The sequence below is a fragment of the Idiotropiscis lumnitzeri genome, chromosome 12 (genome assembly GCF_059441095.1).
Source record: "Idiotropiscis lumnitzeri isolate Australia: NSW breed Sydney's pygmy pipehorse chromosome 12, RoL_Ilum_1.0, whole genome shotgun sequence".
NCBI classification, from domain to species: domain Eukaryota; kingdom Metazoa; phylum Chordata; class Actinopteri; order Syngnathiformes; family Syngnathidae; genus Idiotropiscis; species Idiotropiscis lumnitzeri.
In genome coordinates this window covers 12,488,751-12,512,579 of record NC_142402.1, presented here as the reverse complement: position 1 = coordinate 12,512,579, position 23,829 = coordinate 12,488,751, and the positions used below count along the sequence as shown (strand labels likewise).

Sequence of the window (23,829 nt, the reverse complement as noted above, 5' to 3'; positions counted from 1 at the left end):
GCAGGCATGAGTTGCGTTGCCCTGGTTACATTTTTAGGAGTGGAAAAAAACAAAAAAAAAAACATATCTAAGACTCTCTAACAGAAAACGCACCTGTCACTCAAATATGGAGAATCTTTGCCCGGAATATAAATGAATGCGGCTGCCTCAGCGGCATTTCGGTTTTTGTTAATGCTTTCAAATGTTTACATTGAAATGACAACTTGTTTATGTTCACTGGTTACAACAAAGGGTACTTGTGCAAAATGTCATCAGATCAAATGAAATATGCCTCAAAGACTTTTAAAGGATGATGCTCAATTTTGGTACTGACACCAATCCAGTAGCACCTGATTAAATTCTATTTTGGGTTTTCTGTTAAATGTCACTACATAATTGAGGCTGATTTGACAGAACACTAGGCTATATCTCATCATTATATGAGGATAATAATAGATTCATAAAACAAAGTCGATATTCAAGACCAATATTTAGATTGTGGGTCTTTCAATTAACTTTAAAAATAAAATAAAATTGACGTGAGGGAAAATTCTTGTTTAGAGCAATAAAAATATACAGCTGTGCCATGAGATATGACCGAGTTTTCAATTCAGTCATTTACACTGGTCAGCAGCAAATTTTAATCAGAGATGGCTTTACGTCCCATAATGTATTTTTGATGCTGATTCAACACTCGTTTTCTATTTCAAACCACCACATATGTAGCTTTACTTGAGTTAAGTCAGTTAGTTATATGCTGACGAACAATGCAAAATATCACAGATGGGCTAACGAGTAGCATCTGTGTTACATTGTTATAACATTTTAATTAACATATATTTGAACAGACAATATAACACTATGCACAGGCATATATTCTTTATCCTCCATCAAATCCGACTAATATAACTGCAGATTACTGAGTCATTTACAGTGGTGTTTATTTTTTTCATTTTTGTCTGCATGAATGTGCTGTCTCCATTTTAGCCACACCCCAAAAATCGGGACAACGGAGAAGGTGAAAAATATTTAGTTAGTAGGCTACTAAATTGTTCATCTTTGCACTTGTTTTCAGCACGTATCTTGAAAGATATTTGATGTTTTTAGAAACAAACCATGAAAATCACTTCACAGGGATTTTAAAATCATTAAAAAAATGCTGTAAATTCTGAATTATGATAATTATTATTGCTTGTGGGGATATCGCTGTTGTGGTTATGAACCAGCTTGGAGTTCTTGTCGAACGGATATGACATACGTGTGTAGCCCATTAGTGAAAATCACAAGAAAATAAAATCTTCCCTCGGCGCATCGTATCCTCTCTGGTGTTTTAGATTTTACAGCAAGGGTTTTTCTTGATGTTACCACTTAATTTGCCATTAAGGCGTGACTAACTGGGCGGAGGATATTCAAAGTGATGGATTTATAGACACACTTTGCTTCATTTGAGCTACTTTAAAAGCGGCATCACCTGCTTTTTGGTGCTATCGTCCGCTTTGAGTGGTAATTGAAGACGCTATTAACCTTTCCCAATGCACAACATCAGCATGTCATTAAAATTACACAAAAGCATCGCAATTGCTTCGGACCGTTTTAGCTGCTGGATCTCTCCCCCCCCCTCCCTATAAATATCTTGTGGATGTGCTTCAGCTGTTGCTCATCACAATTTCATAGCTAGGACAACACACGAAATTGATGATGAGGCGTAAAAGGAGGGATATAGAGAGAAGCCTGACTAAATTTCGCTCCATGAAATGCAACATAAAATACTCTGCAAAGCTGCTACAGCCCAACAACGGGGCAATAAACACCCACTCCTCTTATTGGAGTCCTCCAAGGTCAAAACCCAAAACTGCATCCTATAATGGAGGCAGCAGATCAGCCGGGCCACAGATGGAGTGGCTTGCGCTGAGCAAAAAAAAAAAAAAAAATGTATTTCCAAAATGGCTAAAAGTGCAAAGAGAAGATTATAACAGGGAATCAGAGGAGGGGAAACACCCGGGAAGTGTTTGTGAGAGCGAGCCGCTATCTTCACACAAGCAAGTGTGTGTCGGAATAAGTCAGACACACACAATTTGATAATCGAATATCGGATAATATCTAATTGAGATAAATTCGAATTAAATTAAAATAGAGAAATAGTATTTTTTTTTGTTATTTTTCAGTTTAATCTTTTTTATATTTTTGTTTTGACACAAAAAAAGTGTCAATAATGCCAAATGTGTGAAGAGATCAGTGCATTTTTTTTTAAAATTCTTGTTCTCTCCCTTTAAAAAAAAGTAATTCCAAAGTTGTAAATGTAAAGTTGGTTGGTAAGCTTTACAATGGTGTAATTTCCTACATATTGTCAGGTTAAAACAAAAAAAAAGCTAAAATAAATAAGATATAATTTCTGGTAAATATTGCTATAATATCTCATACACAAGTCCTTTGCCTTTACCACTTTCTAAACCCCCCCACCCCCAAAATAAATTCAAGAAATATTAAAAAAAAAAGCTCTCTGACAATATTATTCTTGTAATTGGATCATTTTTAATTACTTTTTTTTTTTGCGTTGACTCAATGCCGTGACTAGAGTATGCTTACGTTATTGCTCGAGGGTTCTATTGATTGCTTTTTTTTTTTTTATCAAGGCGGATATTTCATTTGTAAACCACAAAAGAGGCATTTTTTTTTTGTGGTTTGAAATTCTGCCTTCACCTAGCAAAAAGAGGACTATTAATGATTCAGAGATGTAAGGTCAGTACTTTCTGGTAACAACAAACCAAGAACGGGCAAATTCTGTATTCCGTAACATTTTCTTTAAAATGTCTGTCATTGACGATTGCTCATTCTCTCCTCTCGCTTCTTTTCAGAGGAAAACCATTGCTGTGGAGGCAGCCACTCATTTTGTAGTCTGACGGTTGAGCCCTTGTCAACTAGCAGTCCTATTAGCATATCTAAGGCCTGCATAATACTCTAATACCAGCTACTTTATGTACATACTGATCATACTGATTTCCACATGACTGTAGTTCGACAATTTTGAGTTCTTAGAAGATCAAGCTCTTGTCCGTCCATCCATCGATCATCCATCCATCCAACCATCCTTTCAAATGTTCATCCTCTCACATTCAACTCTATAGTGGCCAAAGAACAAAATAACCAAACTATCATTTCACCATAAGGTCAAACTACAGCTGCACGACAATGCTCAAAATAACAATTTATCAATTTGTAATCGTGATTATTAATTCGTTATGTTTGAGGAAACATATATATTTTTATTGCATTACTTTTCGTCGAACAACGTAAACTGAGTTTACGAAACGCTAAAAGATTACAGTGTTGCGGTGTGTGCTTCTTGTTATTTAGGCAGCTTATTGAAGAAGCCTTTAACCATACGATCGCCCCCTGGTGGTTGGGCTGACTACTAGTTGAAAAAGTGCTTGATTAGGCATGCTGCAGTCTGCATTTTAAATGAAAATATATCAGATTAATTTAATCGTGGCAGCCAGAATCGTGATCACAACTGAAATTCGATTAATTGTGCTGCCTTAGGTAAAAAGCAATGATAGTAAAGCATACTGTAAATAGCCAGATAATTAAATGTCCAACGGCAATATTGAACTCAAAATTTATTAAAATATGCGTGCCAGCGAGCACATTGGACACAAAATGGTAAGGAAGTGAAAATGTTTCAAACGTATTTTTAAAATTATACGATTTGACGCTTTCAAATGAGTACTTTCTCGTTTGCTTTTTCCTCCATGAAGAATGATGAAATATTTTTGTGTTATAAGCAAAACAAGACATACACGGACATCAGATTACACTTGGAGGAAATCGAATCAACATTTTTTTTCAGCAATATTTTATGACATATTTTGAATTAAAACCTTACCGCTGTCATGCCCAAAACTTAAAGCTGCCAGGTTCCAATTTGAAATCAGGAAATGCTAATTAACAATAACTCCATTTTATTCATTCTGGTTATTAATATTTAAAAAAATGATCTTGTCCATCAACCCCAAGGCTCATTAATGTGCAATAGGAACAAGAAAATATGAATATTAAAAGATCCCATTGATTCTCTACATAATCCTTAAAACCAGAGATTTTTTGTTGTAATCAACCACAGCTTTGTGATAATAAAATGGTCATAGAAAAATGTGCGAGGTTTTTGGCCTCTTGCAGGCTGTTTACTCAACATTTTTCAGCATCTTTCTGTCTCGACTGCCGTGTGATTGAGATTGATGGTCTGCATTCACCAAAATTGTGCACGTGGGCACCTGATAGCCCCAAAGACCAGATGAAGAGCCTGCAGGCCTGTTCTAAAAGTGGCGCGACATTGTGATTTCCTCGGGATGTTGTCGAAGAGTGAAAATGTAAACGCCAGCAGAGAGAGCTGTCGAAAGAAAGTTTCATTTTGATTTTCATCCGTTCCTGAAATCATTGCTGATAATTTCCACAATCAATGTCATCCATTACCATAATCAGCGTCTTGACTTTGACGATCATTCATTTTGAATAATAACATATAATTAAAGGTCATGAGAGGAAACTTATGATTTCACAAATGTTTCAAACTGGTTTCCCTTTGCATTAAACAGCACCTAAGACGTCGCTCTCAGTTTCAGAAAAGGCCGGTGATGCCTGATCGGCGTGGTGACTCGTCACGGTGCATTTAAGGGCAAATCGGAAAAAACATGTTCAAAATTCAGATTTTCTTTAATGGCTGTGAAAGTGCACGGGAGGGCCTTCATTTCTTATATTCTCATTTATTGAATTTGTTGTCATCATTATTCAGAAGAATGACTGGTTAAACGCGTATTGTGAAAACACCACCTACACACACAGACACACAAGACAAACACCTCCATCCAAGACACACCGAAGCCAATTAGCGAGCTCCTCCAGGAGTAAGGCTCCCTGACAACACGGAACACCGCCATCTCCCAGGATTGTTATTGTCATTCTTATCCTTCCCGAACCATCATCAGACCCCGACTACACTTCGTTAACAAGATATGCAAGACACCTTCTTTTATTTATGTCGGGAAGATGATTTGTAAGAATGATCATCATGGGCTGATAACCATAGCCTGAAGAAATGCAGTCATCTGAATGAGCTCACTAATTGGTTGAGCATTCCAAAAGAATCCATGTTGGATAGAATTAATATGAGCAGACTTGCAGTGATTGGAATAAGAATGTTATTTTCTGCTCTCACGCAGTCGTCTTACAGTAAATACAGACAGGCACCTGGCACAAAATTTGAAGATGTGATGAAATCAGAAAGTATACCACAGACTGTGCAGACGATTACTTTTTACCTCCTACTGTGTTGCATTTCTAGAAGCAATTATTTATTCATTCTCAGTTTATGTAAAAGATCCGCAGACCGATCAGGAGCTGATTAATTTTCTGGAGATGTTATGTTTGCCCGCCATTGGATTCTCTCTCCTGTGTATTTGCGCTACCATGGTAGTACCTCACTGACTTTTGTCACATGACCCGCTGCCCAGAGGGAGCTCATTATCTCACAATGGCAACGCTGCTGAGATCATCTACAGAACTTTACTTTACATTATGGTATTTGCTTAAGGTTAAGATTGAGCAGGCAGCAGAAACGGAACGCAAACGCATTACTGATGGATGACTTTCATTTCAGAGAGGCAGCTTATTGCTGGGGACTGAATTCCACTTAAATGCTCCACACGCATTCGGCCTTGCCGTTTTGTCACAAACCAGCAATCGCGCGACTTCCTGATGGAGATGAAATTTGTGACGGCAAATGAATTTCTCCTTGAGGAACGATCAAGTGGTGAATTGAATCAAAAACTGGAGTAATGGGCTAGAATAAAATGTGTTTGTCCTCCGTCTTGCCCAGATTGGACAAGAATGTGTCCTGGTAAGTTAAATGCATGCCGAGGGAAACAGACGTCTGCTCGGATGCTTTCTACCAATTACTGGTCATTATTCTCAGCTCGCTCAAATAAAATCTTCCTCAGCTTTTCATTTGTAGAAACAAAACAATATAATACAACTTTTTTTATATAGCGCATTACACAAGAGCTGACGCTGTAACAAAGTGCTTTCCATATGGTGTCATATAAATCAGCAGGAAATTAGAAAACAAACTAAAACACAACAATAGATACCAGAGGAACAGCAGAAGTCGAAAGCTAAAGAATAAAAATGTGTCTTCAAATGAGTTTTAAAACAAATTACAAAAATAATAAAGAAATCATGGATCACATTCATTATTAACTATTACCACCTCAGACACTTAACTATGAATCTGCAACCATCACGAAATATTTACTTGAAAAAAAGAGACAGTTACGAAACAAAAATAAATACATTTTAAAAATCTTTACAGCAAAACATGATTGACATAAAGAAAAGATCACGGCCAGTCAGTGATGCTGCTTTAATGATTACATTTTTTTGTTTTGGTTTTTGATTTGAATAGAACCTTTATTTAATCAGGTAAGGCCATTGCAAACAGATTCTCATTTCATTTATTTTGCCCAATGATGCTTCAACGGCGATTGAGAAAACAGCCAATTACAGCAAAGTCAGACCACACAGGAAGTAACAGCGCGAGGCAGAACAACACAAACCATTAATGGAATGACTTTAAATCCCATTGAGATGCTTCGCGAAGCTCTAAAAGTGGACATTTCCAAGGTGCCCAAACATTAAAATGCAATGTAACACTTCTAACTAACCACTGTCCTGAGATTGTAATGGGTATATATTATTTTATTAGGACAGACGCACAAAGACTGATCTGGATCATCATTTAACTCATTCAATACCATTGACGGATAAATACGTTAAAATCCATTCTTTTTACTGGGCTGGTCGTGAATGAGTTAAAAAAAAAATAATAATAATAATAATGATAAATAGATAAATAAATAAATAAATAAAAATAGTCCGTACATACATCCATATATATATATATATATATATATATATATATTATTGTATTACAAGATAACCCGTTGAGCCCAATACTGCTGAGTAATTACCTCGTTTGTGTTCTGCTCAATGGAGTTCCTTTACGACTATTGTTTCACAAAAGCAGATTCCCTTTCACAAACTGACATATGGACAAGGGCCAAAGCCGCTTCCTTCTGGTGTGTCAGTCTGAAAGTAGGTATGAGACTCGCACTGAGAGTCTATGCCTGGAGCTAAAGACTCAGGCTGCGACACTAAAACGTATTAGCTTGATGCTTTGCAGGTGCAGCTGTGACTGAGGAGGCACATGTGTCCTTGAGCAAGACACAGAACACTAAGCAGATCTCAGCATAATAGCAAAAGCCGCCGTCATCAATGTCCTGCTTTGGTTGGCACTAAAGCAAACTTTGTGGGAAATTGTATGAAGGTTTAATGCTGTTACATTCATAAATTGGCTATTTTGTTAAAAAAAAAAAATTAAAAACCTACATTAAAATAACTCAAATTTTTCGCCTTTGAAATGAATGACAATGCCATCAATCGATTCCAGACCCAAATTGTGCTCTTCTGGCGTGCATGCGGACTAGAGAGAAAGAGTTTTTGATCCGTGAATATCGTCATATTTGCCCGTCTGCATGTGCTGCTGCACTATTTGTGTTGAAATAGTTTAGAAAGGGTTATAACAAGCGACATTGATGCTATTCATTAGCTTATCAATGGAGCTTTGCTTTGTGTGTTAGCAATAAGCTACAACTCAAAAGGAAATAATTGGCCGAGCGACTGGTTGTATTTTGAAAAGCTTGTAAATCCACTCACTAGTTAGTTAAAGCACTACTGGATTTGCAACCCAACATTTATTAGTAAAAAAACAAAGCAATAAATTATGCAAAATGTCAGATTCTACTTTTTATAATGCATGACTTTTCCTATGAATTCACAAATAAATTCCAGTGATTAAATCCTGAATACAAACACGACACTAACTCACAGAATGCATGCACCGAATGATTATCAGAAACCACTAAGTAGATCATACACAATAGACGGCCAGACATTTTACACATCAAGCAACCTATTGTGAAATTTCAAGCAAATGTTGGCTCTTGAAAGAAAATAAGAATTCAAACCTTGGACAGCTCCTTGCTGCAAGGAAGACGACGCCCAGAACTGGACACCAGTACAAACCCCCAAACAATTCAACAAAACACATATTTGTGCGATCCAACTGGAAATAGCCATAATGCCATTACTGTCACATTTCTATTCTTTCCAACCAATTTCATATTTTGGACAGCCAGCAAAATGATGACACATAATAGAAAATCCTCAATTTGCATTCACTAATCAGAGTTCCTCAACTGGGGTTTTTAAAAAAAAGTTCTTGAGTCCTACAGCAGATATCCAGATAAGCTGCTGGTATTTTAACTCTGTCAAAACTCTCCACTTGAAAGTGGATGATGCCAGGTCTCGGAGCAAGTTCTGATGAGATCTTTTGTCTTGTCTTGTGTCAGCCATCTTGTCAGTCAGGCCTAATGGCTCTTGTCAGTCAGGGATTTAACTGTCAGACTGACTCAATGGCCTCACATCTTCTTCCCATTATTGAATAATGACCTCTGCTTATCCACACATTTAGCCCTGTTGCGCGCATGAGCACTTCAACGACGGAAAAGTTCGACCTCAGCCGAGCTTTCGATGGCGGAGGCCGCAGCGACACGGGGTCATAACAACATCCTCCTTTGCATACGAGGAATGAGGAAGGTGGCGACAATGGAGACGTCTTCAGATGCGTCAACTGTGATATAAGGGTGACTGAGGACAAGAGACGAGTGGACAGGAGAGGAGGAGATGAGAGGTTGTGGAGGAGTGTGCATAATTCATCCCTGCTGACACATCACAACCTGTGATTCATCTGGAGAAGGGCATCAAGTCAAGTCACCATCGTCATGTCTCCTAGCCTTCACTTTTGTGCACACGCGTACCTGCACACACGCAACCGTAATGGCAAACAAGCCACCTGCTTTAAAAAATGGATGTGCGTGTGTCTGGAGACCTTCAACAAGGTCTCACACTTGTGCACCTACTTTGGATATACACTCACTGACCTGCATGATAAAGGCACACCTGCACGATCTTATATATATATATATTATTCCTTTGAGGAAGCATTTTGGGGACTCTGAGGTGGGCTCTCCTAACTCTCCTCTTAAACTCACCAAGGTGGTTATAAATCTCCTCGGGGGCAAAGCCCGAGGGCTGTTGAGGTCCACCTAGAGTTCCTAAAGGCTCTGGATGTTGCGACGGACTTGTTCACGAGTGAGGGCAGGATGGAGCGGGAGATCAACAGATGGATCGGTGCAGTGTGTGCAGTGACGCGAACTCTGTGTCGGCCTGTAGTGCGGGAGAAGGTTTACGATTTACCGGGTGATCTACGGCTCTACGCTCAACTATGCTCACGAGCTGTGGCGCTCCCTTAGAGATAAGGTGAGAAGCATGTCTCACCAGGAGGAGGCCACGCTGGAGAGATAATGTCCCCTGGCTGGCTGGTTAATGCTTCGGAATATATATGTTTCTAGTTGCCAGCCCATTGCAGGGCACACAGAGACGAACAACCATCCGCGCTCACACTCACACCTAGGGGCAATTTAGAGTGTCCAATCAACCTGCCATGCATCTTTTTAGAATGTGGGAGGAAACCGGAGTACCTGGAGGAAACCCACGCAGGCGCGGGGAGAACATGCAAACCCAACACAGAAATCGGGATCGAGCCCTCCACCTCTGTACTGTGAGGCCATCGTGCTAACGAGTCGACCACCATGCTCTCTCTCTCCCTCCCTCATGTGTTTTTTTTTCCTTATCTACAATATTATGAAAAGGAATTTGCATAATGATACAGTTTCTTTTGTTTATTTTCCTTTCTATATAAACTAAATGTTGCAATGCTTTAATGCAGGGGTGTGCAAACTTTTTGATTGGTGGGCCACAATGGGTTCTAAAATTTGACGGAAGGAGCAGATGGATGGAGTATTTTTGGTAACCTCACCTCATCGGAGAAAAAAAATTAATTTGATTTTAAATGAAAATGAACAAAAGCATCACAACAAAATATCGGTGTTTGACACGCCACAGTATTTAGAAAATAAAACATTTACAAGGCTTATTCATTTAAATTTTTTCAAGTTTGGCGGGCCGGATTGAAACGTTTAATGGTCCGCATGTGGCCCGCGGGGCGTAGTTTGCCCACACCTGCTTTAATGTCAAGTTGCATGCCACATTATAGAATAGGCTGATGACAATGAATTACATTTTCATCCCGATTGCAAAACGTAATGATGTTATCGAGTATTGGTACGCGGTATTAGTGAGTGCTGAAATGTAAGCACTCGTATTTGATCTGGCGACTAGTAGAAAATTCAAATTTCCACTCTTGCGTTCAGTCTCACTGGATTGTGTAATTGGACCTAATGAGCTGCACGAACAATAATATAATTGCTTTTTATTATCATAATTTGTTCAATATCATATTTGGTCTTGCATAGCTGATTATTAATTTTTGTTTATTTGATAACATGAATGAATAGAAAACCGAGTGTTTTAGTGACTGGATATAAATTCATTCATTTACGGTAGTCATACGTACTTTTCTTATCACAAATCATCCTAAATGGCACATGCACGGTTTCAGCAAGATGAACCGCGCTCACAAAAGCACGCTCTTTGAAACACCCCGCCAAGGTCAATGACAACAACCAACTTGTTGTCTTCTTGTTGCGCACGGGTGACTTTGCGCTGCATCAAAGTTGCCTTGATCTTCTCATTTCTTTCAGGCCAACACGTGCATGGAGGCCACGACCAAATGTGAGGACGGGCGACACGTTGTGAGCCTCACGGAAGAACGCCAGAAGTGTGATACTGCGAGATTGTGGAAATAAGACTTCATTGAAGGCTTTTGACGAGCAACCAAAGCGGCTCCGCTGGGACTGCGTGTCATTTGGCATATTCAAGATTGGACGGCTTTGGCAATGCGGTATATGCTTTAGAGAGGCAGGAAACCATTGAGGCCCACAGTTGAACCCTGTGAAATGCTATTTGAGGGAATTCATGCCATGAATGATTTCATAGTGCTCCTTGCAGAGCCGAAGTGAATATCTACCAGGCCGAGGATTTCTGAGCTCTTTGAAGGAGACGAGGACGACTAAAGAATTCATTCACTTTCTGCACAATGGCCTATTCCCGTCAAGTAAATACAAAAATCCACATCTCAGTCTCTCTCATTAAGGTGAAGATGGTTGTCAGTGGCGCAGGGAGGAGATAAACACGCCAAAGGAGGGAATTCAAGCGTAAGAAATGACTGATTAAAATAATTAGGGATGTGGAAATGGTCTGGAACAATAACCAGCAAACACATTATGCCTCGGGGAAAATGTCCCATCTGTGTGTGTATCGGAAAAGACTCCCTGGGTTTTACCAAGACAGCATGATATTTGGGCGTACACACGCAATTAAGGGAAAGCACAGAAAACCCAAACAGGCACACAGTAGAAATGTACTTATTTAAACCTGAAAAACAAGCATCAGCAGTGGGGAAAATTGCACGAGTAAATCAATGTATAATTAAACGATGCTCAGGAGCCCGTGTGTGTGTGTGTGTGTGTGTGTGTGTGTGTGTGTGTGTGCGCGCGCGTGTTAGTAGACAAACCCAACTGTGGGTAATTATAGACATACAAGAGTACATTACTATTATATATGCAGTTGCTCTTTATTTTATGCACAGTCTGACAGCAGCAGATGCAGCAGCTAGTCTATTGTCTAGAAAACAGTCTGCTTAAATAAGTCCTTCCACTTTGCCACCTGGTGCCACTCTCACACACACGCCCACACGCACACGTATATTCCCGAGCAAATTCTGTATTATAAACCATATAGCTGGTGTTGGGACACTCCTAAGTGCTGAATGTCTCGCAGCGACTTGAAATTAGAGTGAGTGATAAACAAAGGATGCTCCTGCGTGCACGGGTCGCTCATGCAGCCCAGCCAACAATAAGCACAGAGGGGGCGATGTGAGGGGTGGTTGGATGCAAGGCACTCGCTCCACAGCGCTGTTGCCAACCAGCCAGAACACAAGTCACAATAACTGGGCAGACACCGCGCGCATCGCTCCCGTTTGAAATAGCAGAAAACGCGAATAAAGCGCCTGGGTGGGGTGCTTCGTGGATTACCTTGGTCGGAAGTGCACCGTCTCCTCCTGCGCCGTCTGCGAGATGCATGGGTGGATTTACAACTGGAAGAAGCTTCCTCGGCTGTGGTGTAATCCAGTGGCAGCCCGGCTGCACTCAGAAAGGAGTCTGCCTTACAGAGGGGGATGCATGTCACGCGGGGCCGCCGTCCTGCGGCTCCTCGAGGGGGGGGGCGGTCGCTCGGTTGGTCGGGCGGCTTCAGGTAGTGAAGCTGCTTGATGCCATTGAGAGCCACTGTCTTCTGCCTTAATGTCCTTCTCCTTTTCTCTCCTCCTCCCCCCTCCCGGCTCTCGCCTTCCTCTCTCTCATGCACACACCGAAGCTCTTCCCCCACCAACCTCCCCCCCCCCCGACGTATGACGTGATGCAGGAGAGGTTTCCAATAGCAACCGTCCCCCCACCCCGAGCATCAGCTATTACACCCCCTTTCCAGAAAGCACCCACTCACATACTAAAACTACAGACTGGTGGAATACTGGGTTGTGTTCCGGAATATGTTGCTTACCCAGGGGCTACAAATTAGGAAAAATATCAACAAATGTGTTTTATCCATGTCTTGGTTTCTTCATATTAGCTCCAACATGACAGTACACATGTAAGCAACAACCGAGCATTCTACATAATGTGATCTAAATCTGCGTTTTGCATATAGATAAGATGGATATGCTTATGTTGTCGCTTGCATGTTGCAGAGCTGAGGTGGGTGTTTTTGTTGTTTGATTCTCTTACACAAAAGTATCTACAGGAATGAAACCTGAACCTACAATCACTACAAATAAAGACTTTTGAAAATGTGCCTTGTATTGATCTCATTTGCAAGGCGCCGAGTGAGCAAAATTGGTTTGAAGGAAATATTGAATGCCGTGAACAAAAATATGATATAATTTTTTGTTTAATCATACACGTTCTGTTGTTGTTCTTTAACAAATTTGAAAACAAACATCACAAATTTGGAAGCAGGCTGCACCTGCAATCACAATGATGGACTTCATTCGAAAAAAGTAGTCAATAGATTTAAATGGCTCTCTTGTTGGCTCATTCCAATCTATTCTTAAATTATTAGTTTGAGGCAAAGAAAGAAAATTTACAATGAGGGTTGATTAACTGAGAGAAATTGTTAGGTGGCGGTATTCAATTCCTTAAAACATTTAACCAGGAACCATGAAAGAGGTTTATGAGGTACAGGCCCAACATAAAAGTATAGTGTAAATCCAATTCAAGTCATTAGAAGGCAATTCAGCTTCACTGTTTATGGAACACGTAACTAAAGTTAACCTCGGGTACATACTTTCTAAACATTACGAATCAATTTGTAGTTTGCAGTATTAATGTGTAATAAGCGGGCGTTGTTAAACATTATACGATTTAAAGGTTCTGGGTTGCGCTGCACATGAATAACATTAGATGAGAACAGTCTTCTTTGCAATTATGGGTTACCTTGGTCACAGACAAAAACAGCAACAGGACAAAGAGGAAAACACGAACAAGAAGAAAAAAAAACCTCCAGCGATATGCTTGCGTTCCACTTCGACAAATGGTTGGAGGGTTTGTTCCTAGATAGCCAAGCTTACATTTGTGCTCATCCCATGAAATTAAAATTATAATTATATATCGTGGAGCTTTTAAAATTGAACTCTTAATTTCAAATATTCGGCATATATGGCTCACTACTGCTGCTACACGGGCGAGCCTATTGTTCAGAATAAGACCAGGGTGGTTTTAATACGTTTGCTTTGTTAAGCGCGCCATCTAGTGGCGAGTTGCGGATATACCGCTTTGGAGCTGAAGACAAAGGCCGACAGTTATAAGATTTGAACGACACTTAATATGACTACGTAAGGGTTTATTTACATATAATTAACATTTTACAATTCTGATATTGTGTATTCGATTAAAGAGGAACCTTATGGTCACAAAGACGTTTGAATGTTTGAAAGAATGACCATCTGAGGTCAGAAGGTCACGTCTTTCACCAGAGAATGGACATATAGCCCGTTGTGACACAAAACCTGACAGTTGGCAGAAAAGCAACAGTGGTGGGTAAATTAAACAATCTCAAAAGCACTGATCCACATTTACAACCTAAATTCTAATGTGTTCCATTAAATGACTTATTCACAAGAGTCAGCATTTGTATGTGGAGATTTCTTTTGTCCAATCAGATTTCACCCTTTATGTGTTGCCATGACAATCTAATGGGTAGGCGCGCAGAACTTCACTTGTTAACAATGGGACTCTTAAACTAATCCAATTTGCCTGCCAGCTCAACGACAACATTTTCCCGTCCTGTCATTGGCCGGTCAGAGCAAAGATTGTTTCAAAATGAGTCAGTATGTGAAATAAACACATTAAAGCATTTAATAAACAGTAGAAACTTCTCCAGATGGTATACGTTGTATTGCTCGGTTCGAAGACCGTGATGTGACAAACTATTAATTTTCTACGATTACCTGTTTTCATTTTGGGGCCAGATGAGGTCAGTGTTTGTTATTGCATCCACAATAAAGGACATCTCTGTTGACCCAGTGCCATCGGTGCCAGTCACCCCGTGACCTGCCTGAGAGGGAAGTGTGACACTGTCCCCATTTTCAGAGCAGATGCTAGGGCAGAAGAGCCCTAAAATTAGAAGGAGGAGCACCCCGTCTCTACCGCTGCCCCGCAGCAGTGACGCTCATTACACTATTTATACTATGAGCGCACGACGCACAAAGATCGGGTTTCTGTTATTCTTTATCAGTAAGTTGCACTTTAAGTCGGACAATGCTCGTGTTTTAGTGGAGATCATTTAACAAACACACCACTAACATGATGATGCATTGAAAATGATCAAATGACCACAATCGCAGCAATTTTAAGCAATTTAAAAGTGCATCACGGGTGTCTTATGCACAAGTGTAAAAAAAAAAAAAAAAAAAAAAAAACAGCAGCAGCATAGATTATTAATAACAAATAAGAAATACGATTACCACACAGGGCTCCTGCTGCCAGACTGAATTTTATTTTATTCTCTGACACCCACATCACATTCATACCAGCGAGAAAGAGGAAGGCAGCAACAGTCTGTAGCCTGAATGCGTGTCCATTTAGAGCGTTTGAGTCAGCATTCAACGAAGTGGTGCTTCCAGCTTGGACACAGAGCGAACATTCAAGACAATGCAAAAGAAAGAAGAGACTATTAAAAGTAAGACTGAGATGCAAGAGTGGCCACATAGGAATAGATTCAAATTGGTGAGAATTGCGTTCGAGGTTCAAGTGGATTTTAGACAATTGGATACAAACAAGTACCAGGGAAATCAGTTGTTTGTGTCACAAGTGTCATGGATGCTGCAAGCAGGGCTAATGCAAAGCGATAGCTTGGATGTTAAGGCATTTCTAGGAAACAATTGATTTAAAAAAAATAAAAAAAAAAAAAGTCGGGAAAGCAGTTCCATTTTATACTTGTGAGAAGCAAATTAGAAGTCATCCAGTAGTCCAATCGGTTCACAGTGATTCATGGCTTCAAATACCGCCTAACTACAATAACAGCTTTTACATTTTTTTTTTTATTTAAATCTTCATCTCTCAAAATGACCTGAGGAATCCCACGTATCAAAGCGAATTATTAGTATGCCATAATCTAGAATGATATGTGAGGTTTTACATTACAAAGAAGTCAATGACCCCTACCGTCGGCAAATTTGGCACAGAGAGTTTAACTTCCTTGCAAACAGACAGAACAAGTCATCAAACACTAACCAACCAGAACCAATAAATACGTACAAGCAAGTGTGGCTGGTTGGGTTTGCCGAATCATCCGTTCAGAATATCACAAAAACAATGTCAATCCGTTAGAATATCACAAAAACAATTTCAATCCATGGCCTTCAACTATCAAGATTTTTATTTGACCGGGTGTGGTCATTCACTAAATGCAACCAGTTAAAAAGTAACATATTGTAACTTTTGTAAGATTTCATTTTAAATTCGGGACTCAACATTTATTGTAGGACAAAGGAGGAGTAAAGGAAGCAGTGGGTGCAAATTAGTGTTGTAAAGAAATAGTAGTTGAGGTCAGTGCAGCTCAATAAAAGCTTCCATCTCCTCAGAGATGAGTCCCCTGTAAGGAAGTTTGTGCTTTTCCACTGCACGAGCCGCCAGGCACTGAAGGGTGATGTAATTGAGCGGATAGAGAGCCGGGTCACCCATATTGTGCTCGTCTAACAGCTCGTAGGGCGCCTTCCTCTGTGCGTTGGTGGCGTCAAAGTGCGCCCCGGCCTTCATGAGAAGCGCCATGATCTCGGGGCAACCGTTGCAGGCGGCCACATGCAGCGGAGTGTTGTTCTCGCAGTCCCGCGCGTCCACATCGGCGCCGCACTCTAGGAGCAGCGATGCCACCGCCTGGGAGGGGAAACGGCCCACGGGGTAGCGGCCCACGGACGTGGTTTCCTTATCCACGGCCATGTGGAGCGGTGTGAAGCCGCAACGGCCGCGGGGATTCAGCTTCAGCAGGCGATAGACCGTGTGCTTCTTCTGGTGCTCCTGCTCGGGGTTGCACTCCAGCTTCTCCAGTAAAAAGATGAGATGGAGGATAATGGCGAGCGCCTTTGTGAACTGAGGGGACTCTGGCGGATTGTCCTTCTGGGCCACGGCTCGCTCCACCTCCCGCACGCTTTTACCCAACACGGTCATCAGATCGTGGAAGGTGATGCGTGTTGACAGAGTGCCTTTGGCGCGGTCTTGAAGGACAAAAGAGAAGAGCTCGGCGAAGGACAAGAAACTAGAGGCCGTCATGGGGCTGAGTGGGTCCAGGTTGCTCTGCTGCATATCCAAAGCGTATTTCCACAAGCTGATGCATCTTTCAAAATTGCCGGAGTCAGCGTAGACGGCTCCCCTGTAGCGGATGTAATAAGAGGTGTCCGGGTGGGATGGTCCCAGGATGCGCTCGCGAACCAACAAGGCCTGCATCCTCATCTCGTCAGGGTCGGTGATCAGAGCTTCCAGCTCCTCTGCACTGTTCACCTCCTGCGCACAGCCATAGGCAGGAACGGGGGGCCCAGGAGGGGGCTTGGTCAGGCACTCTGCTTTTTCCCCTGGCTGCCTCAGCTCCATGGCCCGTCTCCAGTACTTCATTGCTCCCAATAGATCCCGCTTTTTGTCCACAAAAGTGGCTCCAAGCAGCTCAAGCGCATCTACGCGTTCCTCCCTGGAAGCACGAGGCTGGTGGGCGAGGTACTCCACAATGTTGGTGTGTCCCGTAACACTGGCAGCGAGGAGCGGGGTCATCCCATAACCATCCCTTTCCATGCGAGCGCTGCACTTTAACAACATCTTCATGATGTCCAGGCTGCCGGACTCGGCACAATCGTGGAGGGCCGTGTTTCCTTTGACACTTTTACGGTTGATGTCAGCACCACGATCCAGAAGGAACTTGGCTATCTCCTTGTGGCCTTTGTAGCAGGAGATCATGAGGCAAGTGTGGCCGTGTCTATTGGCCACCTCCATGTCAGCCCTGTGCTCCACCAGGTAGCGGACGATTTCCAAGTGGCCGTCAAAGCAGGCAGCTCGTAGCGGCGTGGAGTTAGTCAGCGTTGCGTTGTTCACCGAGGCACCGTGTTTTAAAAGGGTCTTGACCACCGGGAGGTGACCGGCAGCCGAAGCCGCCCACAACGGCGGCGCTCCTTCGATAGTCTCGCCGTCAAAGTTGACCGAGCCCCCGAGTTCGACATTAGCTTTACAACGTTCAAGGAGGTAGTCTACGACCTCTAAATGTCCATATCGCGACGCGATCAAAAGAGGAGTACCCCCCTGTGTTTTCTCTTCGGCTAAAGCTTCGAGCTCTTCGGGAGTTTTGTTGCTCAGCAACTTCTGGATAAGTTTCAGCTTACCATCTCTGGCCGCGTTGAACACCGCCGTCGTTATATCCATTGTTAAAGGCTCCGTGTTGCCTCACAGGACATCAGCCCCATAACCACTCGTTTCACACCAAAAAGGTGAGTGTGGCTTTTAAAACCGTCAATAACGATTTTTTTTATTCCAGGATCTGCTCCGAGCTCTCATCTTTCTTCCATTTTGAGGGCGCTGGCAAGATGGCGTTTGTGTTGCTTGACAGTTCGGTGTTTACAGCGGCCGTGAGGCATTATGGGTGGTGAAGTTTCAACCATAGCAGGGCAGGCGCATATTCTCAGTATGATAAACTACACCCCCCACAATGCAGTTGGATTTAAAAAAAAACAAGCAGATGATGGATTCGTTTGGTATTTTCTTTCGGACGAGCAAGACGCACTTACTACCTATGTCAAATGAGACCTGTCCGTGTTCGCGTTCTACAAACCCAACGCTCCCTTCGATAATGCCACACCGACGTTCAGTTTTAAATCTTTTAGTTAGTTATCTGATTTTGTTATGAATTAAAATTTGCTATCTGATTTGTATTGTTTCTCCTGTGATGTTTCTGTATGAAATTTACAATTTGGTAATAAATCATTAATAAAGTATGTTTCCCGAAAACGTAGGTAATAAATACCGTACTGTATACTTGAACGGTCATTATAAAAAAAAAACAACGCAAGTCAGATGTTGATATATTAATTCCTGTTTTTCGCATAAAAGAGAAGATTACTCAATGTGATTTTTTTTTCAAGTCGTCATACATTTTTTTTGTGTTTACAATGAATTGTTCATCTTATGATTTGATTTTTGTATGTGTAAAAAACTCTGTATGTGTTTTTGAAGTCCTTGATAAATAAATATTTATATAAAGTGAAGGGTTGAGTTCTTTTTGTAATACGTCCAGCCTCTCTTTATTTATTTATTTATTTTATTTTCAGCATCACAGTCATTTTCAACAATCTCGTCATGACAGACGATCCAGGTTAGTCACTCAAAGTTGTCATTATATCCTTTATCAGCAGAGAGCGCTAGGATACCCTTTTCTCTGTAAATTTTGTACAGTAATTTCCCTTATCTTGAAGCAGTGGTTCTCAAACGTTTTGCACCAAGTGCCACACAAAAATACTCACAAATACTCAGGAGGCGTCAAAAAATATACTCAGAATTTTTTTCTCAAATTCCTGGAGGTTATTGACAAAACTGTACTTGAATAGTAATGAGTCAGTTAAAATGTATAGCACATAAAAGTTGTATTTTTTTTACCTAAATAAATCCTTAAAACAATCAGTTCCTAAAGATGAAATCCAAATATACTGAATTTAAAAGTCAAATGCAACGGAACAGAGGATAACAGTGATTCTTTCAATTACCATTTGAGGGCGCCCATGTACCACACTTTGGGAATCACTGCTTTTTGTATTCTCTTGGAGGTCATTAAAACCTCAAAATTACCAACCCTAACATACTGTAGATCGACTGTCTTGAGAATGATGGCATTTGCCCTCTGTTGCTGAAGCGCAATCAAGTCACAATTGAACTTCCCAGTGCCCTTTACACTGCGAAGCCCATTTTAATAAGATATTTCTTTCCTCATATTAAACAGGGAATTTGAATTCACAGAGACAATATTTTTGCGCACATAAGTGAGATTAAGCCTCTCAAATGTCTCTGTTTCTTCTTGACCCACGGGCCCACTTCTGTAGATTTGTGTATAAAAAGAAAAAAAACGAAAAAATAACCTTTTGAGGACACAAAATAATACACACCAAACCAATTAAACAAAGCTGTAATTAAAAACAACAGCCAACATAAGTAAAACCCTCTTTGGAACATGGAGGAATTTATTATTTCGACAGCAAGTCACTTACACAGCAGCATGAGGGGTAATACATTCAGTAGCCAGTACATTACCAAATACGACGTCGGTCAAAAACAAAAGGGCATTATTCATTTGGGATACCACAGTTGATACATTATCATTTGGCATCATAGCAGGACTACAGATCCCATGTAAACTAGACCATTACAAGTCATTAAAAACGGTGATACACTGTGCAACACAAACAAGGTTCCACTTTTTAAAATTGTAAACTGGAGTTAAATTGTTAAACTTTTTTTTTTTTTTTTGGTTTGGCTTTTAGTGTGCAAGATGCATCTCCGCAAGGATTCCTTTCACCTGTCCAGTATTGATCAGACCTGTGAAGTGGAATGAAGGCGGAAAAAGAAGGGCTTTGAAGATGAACGGCTGCTTGTTTTTCCACCAAAGTCTTGACAGGGATTCCCTACAGGCCTGTGAGCAGCTCGCTAAGCAGCACTTCCCTTTCTCCAAGAAGTATGTCTCTCTTCAAACTGGTTCCCTTGTTCACGACCTTTATCTTCATGGCCAGACTTTTGACTTGCGCCTTTGTCAGCGAGTCAAAAAAAAAGTCTTCATTGAAAACGGGATTCCTGCTATTCTTTATAATGGTGCTTCTCTGTTTCTGTTTCTTGCCAGGTTTCAGGTAGAGCGCCACACAGCAGTTAATGCTCTTCACATCTGTCTGCTTGCCATAAATGGCCTCCGCCGTGAGCACGCGAACCCTCAGCCGTGCCGCCTCCGGGTCGTAGTGTGTGCTCAGTCTGAGTGTCCCGCCCTTGTGCAGGTTAATGGTGTGCTCACGCTGCAGGGGATCAGATGCCAAGGCCCTCGAGCTGCTACTCCTGCATTTGCGGAGGGCGGAAGAGGTAGCGCAACGCATACGCCGGCGCTGCATGTTGGGACTGTTGTCGGCAGAGCTGCAATCATCCGTGGAGAGAGAGCTGTGGCGGGCCAAGGAGCGTTTGGCACGAGATACCTAGAAAAAATTACATTACAAAGAGTTGTTAAATGCCACATCATGGGGACCTTTCAAAGTTTGGTCACAAGGGCACATTTTTGTTCCCAATTATCTCACTATGGATTCAGTGATTTTGCGATCCCCCGATCAAAGAGAGCCATTCATTGATAAACTAATTATTAAGATTCCTTGTAACTGAAGAAAAAGCATTCTGGATTTGTATTTTTGTATTTTGTTGCCGTGATACTTCAACTGTTCGGGAACATAAATTTGTGGCTATGGACAATTTATCCATAATTGATCAATTTATCTATTTTTTTAATAGCTCAGTTGCGGAAAAAATTAAACCCAAGGTACAAGATAGCAGTCAAGGTGTCTTGTATTTAAATTTTTCTGACTGAATGTTAACCATATTCATATTTGAAAAGCAAAAAAAAAAAAAAAAAAAAATCAAGCCCTTGCCTTGGCTTGGGTCTCATGTGTGATGGAGCGCAGCAGGGAAGCCGAGCGGGACAGCAGAGGAGAGTTGAAAGGGGACGACTCCGCCGAGGAACAGGTGTCACTCTCTCCGCCACTGAAGTAGCGGTAGGGGTTGGTGTTGGCCGGGGCCAGATGAGTCCCCCCTTGGGAACGCCTCTGGCAGTTCGGGGAGGTAAGCGGACTGCTGGGGTCGCTGTGGAACAGGCTCTCCTTGCGTCGGGTGTGGGGAGACTCCACCAGGGTGGAAAAGCCATAGGAGGTCTGGGCCTTGGGGACGTAAGGCAGTGACATGGCGATCTGTGACTGAGGGTCTGCGTTAGTGTTGGCGTCCAAAGTCACGCTGGCTGGCTCGTCTGCACTCTCGATTTGGATGATGTGACGGTTTGCTGACTTTTGAAGACTGCGTGTGTCCCCTCCGAAACGGGAAAAGAGGCGAGGGCTGCAGAGGTTTTTGCCGCTGCGAGCTCTGGGGCTCTGGACGCAGATGACATGATCGGAGGTGGAGGGTCGCAAGGTGGTGTTGTGCTGAGGCTTGGGGGTTGTTGATTCCTCTGGTGGGCAACAGATGAGTTTGGGGGGGATGAAAAAATCTGGGATTTTTTCGGGGGTGAGCACGTTTGCGTATACGGACACAGGAATGGCTTCAGTGGTTTGTGGGGGCTGAGATTGGGTTCCATTGCTTTCCATTTTGCTGCGTAGCTTCTCCAGTAGCCACATGTCCAACAAGGCGTGTCAAATCACCAGTTCTGCAAGTATTTTTTCACAATAGTTATCTCAGACATATTCAATGGTTATACAGTATAGATTTGGTGATTTAAAAAGTAACCCCGTATTTGTCAAGACTTGTATCCATTCTCAATTTTTGGGCGTTATGCACCCATTTTACATTAGAAAAATCTCACGGCACAACACCAAATACAAATGTTACAAAAGTTACAGTAATTAAAACAATCTAACATTAGCCGCAAATTGACTTAGAATGAATTCAGGGCCTGCTTAACTGAACACAATGCTGACATACACAAAAGAAGCATGACTTAGTATGTGTCAGAGAGGCAGGTTTGCGTGGTGGAGTTGGAGGCAAAAAGTGGAGGACCCCAAGCTACTTAAAAAATTAAAGCAAAAAAAGTACTGCACCAATGTTCAAAAAGACTGAATTAAAAGTCCAAAAATCGTTCAACGAAGTGACATACGACAGCAGCAGCAACGACCTGAAACAAAGCAGGGAACGAAATGAAAACAAATTGATGTGACAACAGGGCACACGTGGATAAAACACGAGTGGCAGGAGGGAGCTGATTGGCGAACACAAGGAAGAGAGCTGACAAGAACAGGAGACAAAAACAAGTACATGACATAACATGGCATACAATGAAATCTAAATCAAAACAAATTCAACAAAAACACGGATCATGACAGTAGGAATGGCAATAAGGGAATAGCAAACTTTCATTTTAATTCAGAAATGTTTCCACCTTAGGTTTGATACAGTAGCCTCTCTCATTTAACCGACCTCCAAAAGTAACAGATGTGGACCACCATGACCATTCGCACAGCTTCCAGCCACACACAAATGACAATCATAAAACATGAAGGGGCCCCATCTTGCATGAACCTCACAACTTCAATTTGCTCACTGCTGATAGCTGGCCAAAATGTTTTATTGCCTCAAGGGTAGCGACATTTAGGCATTCATCATATTGTGAAGAATGAATGTACCCACCATCCTGCCCAAAGTCATCCCGCACCACTCATTACTTTAATGAGCAAATATTAAATGACAAAAAAACACACGCAACACAATGAGAAAACATTTGAATAATTGCTGTGTTTTAAAATACGGAATTACTTTTCAATCACCTTGTTTATATGAATGTTTGTTGCTCTAATAAGCAGAGCAAGATAAATATTCTCAAAATTCAAAATAAATACAACTTAAATAAATAAACTACAGGATAGAAATGCTTCCAACATCAATTAATTTCTTAAAAGGAACGTTTTGATATTTATACAGAAGCAAATTTACTGTCAACATTCCATCACACTCCCAAGCATTTCATGACAGAACTTTTGTCTTTTTTTTTATCTAAAAAAGAACAAACAAACAAAAAAAAACGATATTAACACCTTAGAAGTTTCTTGATTTTTTTTTTGTCACCAATTGTACCTACCTGTTGACCGCCGAACTCTGGCTTCTTCAAAACAGTTTGAAAGTGGACGCGTGCAAGCCGATCCGAGCAGGTCGCGTGCGCGGTTCAATATTCTGCTGCTTCAAGTGTGATCCGGAAGAAGGCAAAAAGCAGCGAGACGAGGCGCTCGTTTTTATAAGACGAGCTGCGCTCAGCCAGGAGCCAATAGGGACGATGTGAAAGCTTCCCAAGATATTGACCAACAATTCACTATAAGCGCGAGCGGGAGGGGGGGGATGGGGGGGGGGGCTGTGGGGGTGGGGGAGAGTTATCGGGAGCACATCCAATTCAAAATCATTGCAAATAATCTCA

At 41.5% G+C, this 23,829-nt stretch overlaps 3 protein-coding genes across 7 annotated transcripts in view; all 3 read right to left on the bottom strand.

Moving 5' to 3' along the window:
• Nucleotides 1-12,472, bottom strand: part of ptprsb (protein tyrosine phosphatase receptor type Sb) — an 85,518-nt gene extending 73,046 nt beyond the window's left edge. For 4 of the 5 annotated variants that reach the window (XM_088311770.1, XM_088311773.1, XM_088311771.1 and 1 more), the window contains exon 1: nucleotides 12,147-12,469. The gene's annotated coding sequence lies outside the window, so the exon portion shown is untranslated. Of the gene's footprint in view, nucleotides 1-12,146 lie in introns of all 5 variants that reach the window. The other variant, XM_088311775.1, reaches the window with a different exon arrangement.
• Nucleotides 12,473-15,140: 2,668 nt separating this feature from the next.
• On the bottom strand, nucleotides 15,141-18,250 carry fem1a (fem-1 homolog a). Its single transcript, XM_088311952.1, has one exon. It carries the CDS (start codon nucleotides 18,066-18,068, stop codon nucleotides 16,215-16,217), a length of 1,854 nt encoding a protein of 617 aa, XP_088168078.1. The 5' UTR covers nucleotides 18,069-18,250; the 3' UTR covers nucleotides 15,141-16,214.
• Nucleotides 18,251-19,855: 1,605 nt separating this feature from the next.
• On the bottom strand, nucleotides 19,856-23,674 carry LOC148325951 (C2 calcium-dependent domain-containing protein 4C-like). The gene is made up of 3 exons (XM_088311223.1): nucleotides 23,500-23,674; nucleotides 21,311-22,074; nucleotides 19,856-20,866 (listed from the first exon to the last, which is right to left on the bottom strand). The coding sequence occupies exons 2-3, from the start codon at nucleotides 22,043-22,045 to the stop codon at nucleotides 20,315-20,317; spliced, it is 1,287 nt and encodes a 428-aa protein (XP_088167349.1). The 5' UTR covers nucleotides 22,046-22,074; nucleotides 23,500-23,674; the 3' UTR covers nucleotides 19,856-20,314.
• Nucleotides 23,675-23,829: the final 155 nt, after the last annotated feature.

Coding starts and splice junctions, on each gene's coding strand:
- LOC148325951 (XM_088311223.1), bottom strand. CDS start 22,045: ATGTGGCTACTGGAGAAGCTACGCAGCAAAATGGAAAGCAATGGAACC. Junction 20,867..21,310: donor CACATGAGACCCAAGCCAAG/GCAAGGGCTTGA, acceptor AATTTTTTCTAG/GTATCTCGTGCCAAACGCTC.
- fem1a (XM_088311952.1), bottom strand. CDS start 18,068: ATGGATATAACGACGGCGGTGTTCAACGCGGCCAGAGATGGTAAGCTG.